This window comes from Propithecus coquereli, unplaced genomic scaffold (assembly GCF_000956105.1).
Source record: "Propithecus coquereli isolate 6110/MARCELLA unplaced genomic scaffold, Pcoq_1.0 Scaffold79, whole genome shotgun sequence".
Taxonomy (NCBI): Eukaryota; Metazoa; Chordata; class Mammalia; order Primates; family Indriidae; genus Propithecus; species Propithecus coquereli.
In genome coordinates, this window is record NW_012154062.1 from 6,728,225 (window position 1) to 6,731,778 (window position 3,554).

General features: G+C 47.4%; 1 protein-coding gene across 1 annotated transcript in view; it reads left to right on the forward strand.

Moving 5' to 3' along the window:
• DOCK5 (dedicator of cytokinesis 5) overlaps positions 1-3,554 on the forward strand; it is a 173,760-nt gene that overhangs the window by 159,114 nt on the left and 11,092 nt on the right. The window contains exons 46-47 of the mRNA XM_012662922.1: positions 568-654; positions 1,256-1,323. Of these exons, the coding sequence (XP_012518376.1) occupies positions 568-654; positions 1,256-1,323 (155 nt within the window). The remainder of the gene's footprint in view (positions 1-567; positions 655-1,255; positions 1,324-3,554) is intronic.

The following is a 3,554-nucleotide window of genomic DNA, read 5'->3' on the forward strand; positions in this document are numbered from 1 at the left end:
AAGATCTTGTGAAACTTGTGAAGCTCTCTGGCGAGTGAAGGGTGTTACCTTTGTCATGTGGTGTGAGAAGTCTTTCTCATTCTGTCCACAGAAACCATAGAATGTGGCTTTATGGCTCACGCCTGTAATCCCAGCGCTATGGGAGGCCGAGGCGGGAGGATCGCCTGAGGCCAGGAGTTTGAGACCAGCCTGGACAATATAGCGAGACCCTGTCTCTACAAAAAATAAAATTAGCCAGGCATGGTTGACGCTCTCCTGTAGATCCAGCTACTCTGGAGACTGAGGCAGGAGGATTGCTTGAGCCCCGGAGTTCGAGGCTGCAGTGAGCTATGATTGTGCCCTTGTACTCCAGCTTGAGCAATAGAACAAGACCCTGTCTCTAAACAAATTAAAAAAAAAAAAAACAACAAAAAAAAACCAGAATGTGGCTTTAGCAATTTGATTGACTGGGTTGGTTTAGGCCAGTGCTTAGGTCTGCTTACAGTGGGAAGCAGAATTTTTGTGAGATTCTTTCATACATTCCTCCCTGTGTACTTCGTGTCATTTCTAGGCTCCCCGTCTTTGCAGATAGATGGACTGGTGACTGCTGCTGTCCCACCCCCGCCGCCCCCCAAAAGCAAGCCCTATGAGAGCAGCCAGAGGAACTCCACCGAGGTAGGGAGGCGACGGCCGAGTGTGGCCAGGGAGCACCGCTCTGGGAAGACGGCAGTGGATTTTCCAAGCTTTTCAATGGGCGGGTTTGCCTGTAGACTGTCACCGTGGTCGATTCTTGGTTCATTCCTGAAACCACAAGAGATAGGGAAGTTTTCAATAGGAAGAAAAGATACGCAAGCAGACTTTTTCCTATGATTGAAGGTAGAACAAACATTCTCTCTACCTCACCCTAGGGACAGGGGCGTGAAATAAGAAGTGAGTTCTAGTTCATATTTGAAAAGTTTACTTCTTCTAAGTGAGGGACAGTCATTCTGGAATGGCCTCAGATGGGTTTCTTATATTCATTCAACAAACCTCTGTCGAGTGCCTCCTATATATATGCCAGGAACTCGAGTGTTGGGGATGTAGCAGTGATTGTGTGTATGTGTCTGATTAGCTCGAGGAACAAGGGAGGGCAAGTCCTTCTTGTTTCCCTTTTCACTTTGCAAAGGCTGTGCAGATAAACCCCGATTAATTAGAAGCTAAAGCGGAAAGTGGGAAGAAGGGAGACTTGGGAGGGAAGGTAAGACTCACTTCTGATTTTCCGTGTCTGTTCCTGCAGATTGCTCCTCCGCTGCCTGTCCGAAGAGAAGCCAAAGTCCCGCCTCCCCCACCTCCAAAAGCTCGGAAGTCTAGCATCCTTTCTTCTGAGCCTGCATCCCAATGAGGATCTTGCCCTCTCTTTGAACCTCCGAGTGCCTTGGACACCTGCTGCCTGAGAACTGGCCTCCAGCAGCCGGTGTCCTCCTCACACGGGGCTCCCTGCTGACTGCGTTGCGTGATCCGGGATGGTTTTGTTCTGCAAGCTTCTCTTTGGTTGCTGTTTAAGGCTATATCACATCCCTTCCAGTCCACGGGGAGTTCCAGAATTGGCCAAAAATCCTGTGCATTTTTCAAAGCAAAGATCTCCCTCACCATTAGTAAATTTCAGGCCCCACCGCAGAGACACTGGGGTCTGGACAGTTCTTCTGCAGTGTTGCAGAGCACGCCCAGTAACCTACGCCTTGGAGGGATTTCTCGCTTTGCTCCTGAAAAGCCGTGCAGAGACTTAGTTACTTTTCTCTTGTGGACATACCTATCCTATGCCATATAGCATCTTGGAAGAGATGGATGTCAAGTTCACTTTGGTAGCCAAGATAATAGTATCTTGGTAAAGTTTACCACGTCTCCTTTGAGCAAAAGAACACGCTGTTTTCATGGAGATTGGCCGCGCTCAGGCATGAGTGGCTATCATTACTGAAAAAAAACGTGAGCCCTGAGCTCTTGTGTCCCCCCACCCCATCCTCTTGTGGTACAGGAAAGCTGCCCTCTGCCTGTCCCCGCCAGAATCCCATCACACTCCTGACTAATGGCCCTCACTGCTCCTTCTGACTGCAGACTCGTTTGAAGCTCTGCCTTTTGCACATACAGTTTTTGTCCTGTTACCTCCTGCAAGCTCAAATCACTGGCTACATGGGGCTTAGGAGCCTGGTTCAACAGCTTGTTTTCCACATGCCATCTAAATGACTCAGTGGCCCCTCTCTGCTGCCTGACTTTACCCTGGAGAATACAGTGCAATATTTCCCTTTGATTATTTATTTCTCTTGATTGTGGAATTAATTTGATTACTTGCTAATGGTACTAATTGTCAGTGCTCCTTTCAGAAGGAAGAAACGGGGTGATTTTATGACCAAATATTACATACACACACATAAATAGCCACACAAAGCTGTAGATGTTTTTGAGCTGGCCGGGCCTCAGAGGTTATACAAAGAAGTCCTTTATTTAGTAGATTAGGAAACTGAGGCTACGCACAGAAAATCGTGCTACAGATTCTTACTAATAACCCAGCTTTGAAGTTATGCCCAGGTAACACTTAGATCTAGAAGACACCTCTGACAGACTCAATATGTACCCCCAGTTGGAACAATATTTGAAATGTCCCGGATGTTTCTAAACTGCTTAGGTATCTGTGGCCAAGCAGAAAGCTTTTTGACCGTGAATCTGAAGGCCAGCGTAGGGGAAGCTCACCAGGGGTCTCTTCCCCGACCTGGCCGAGTCCTCTCCCCGGGGGGTCAAAAGAGCAGAGAGACAGATGGCAGCTGTGCGACTTGGCATCTGCCTGCGCACCTCGTCACCCCACCTCGTCTTCAGGAGAGACGTCATCAGGCCACCACACGGGGCAAGGAAGCAGAAACCTCTGAGACGAGTCGTGTGTCACCCAAGGAATTAGTGTGCCTATTCTAGAAGTGGTGTGGAGAATATTATCCCTTGTCCTCCTCACCTGGGAGAACAGTGTAGGATCATGGAAAAAACATGGGTTTTGGAATTAAACCCATATGGTTTCAAATCCCAGCTATGTCGTCTATGTTGTTTGCAAACGCCCACGATTTATTTGAAATTCTCCCGGTTTCCTTTTTCTCACCTCCAAACGGAGATAAGACCTTCCATACAAGTTGCCATCGTGAGGTTCAAATGAGATGGAGTATGTGAGGAAGCAGGTGCTTTTGCAATGGTCCGTCCTTTTCTCTGCTGGGCTGAGTAAGAGGTGGAACTCTCTAAGAGCATTATTGATACTCCTTTTTTTTTTTAAAGGTAATTTGGAATGTGGGTGAGGTTAGTTCTGCACATATAGCCCTTGTCAAAAATGTAGCATCTTTTGGAGCCTTTTGCAAAATTATGTATGAGCAGAGACAGTGTTAATAAGAGCTGAAGAGGATTTTAAGTGGAAAGAACTCAAGCTCCATGGAGAAAGGAAGAGGCCACAGAAAGGTCGTGTAGAGCTACGTAGCCTGGAACAACTTCTGAGAAGTCACTTCGAAGACCGCCAAGGGGAGATTTGTATGCCTCACCCTACTTTTTGGGCTACCATTAAAATAGAA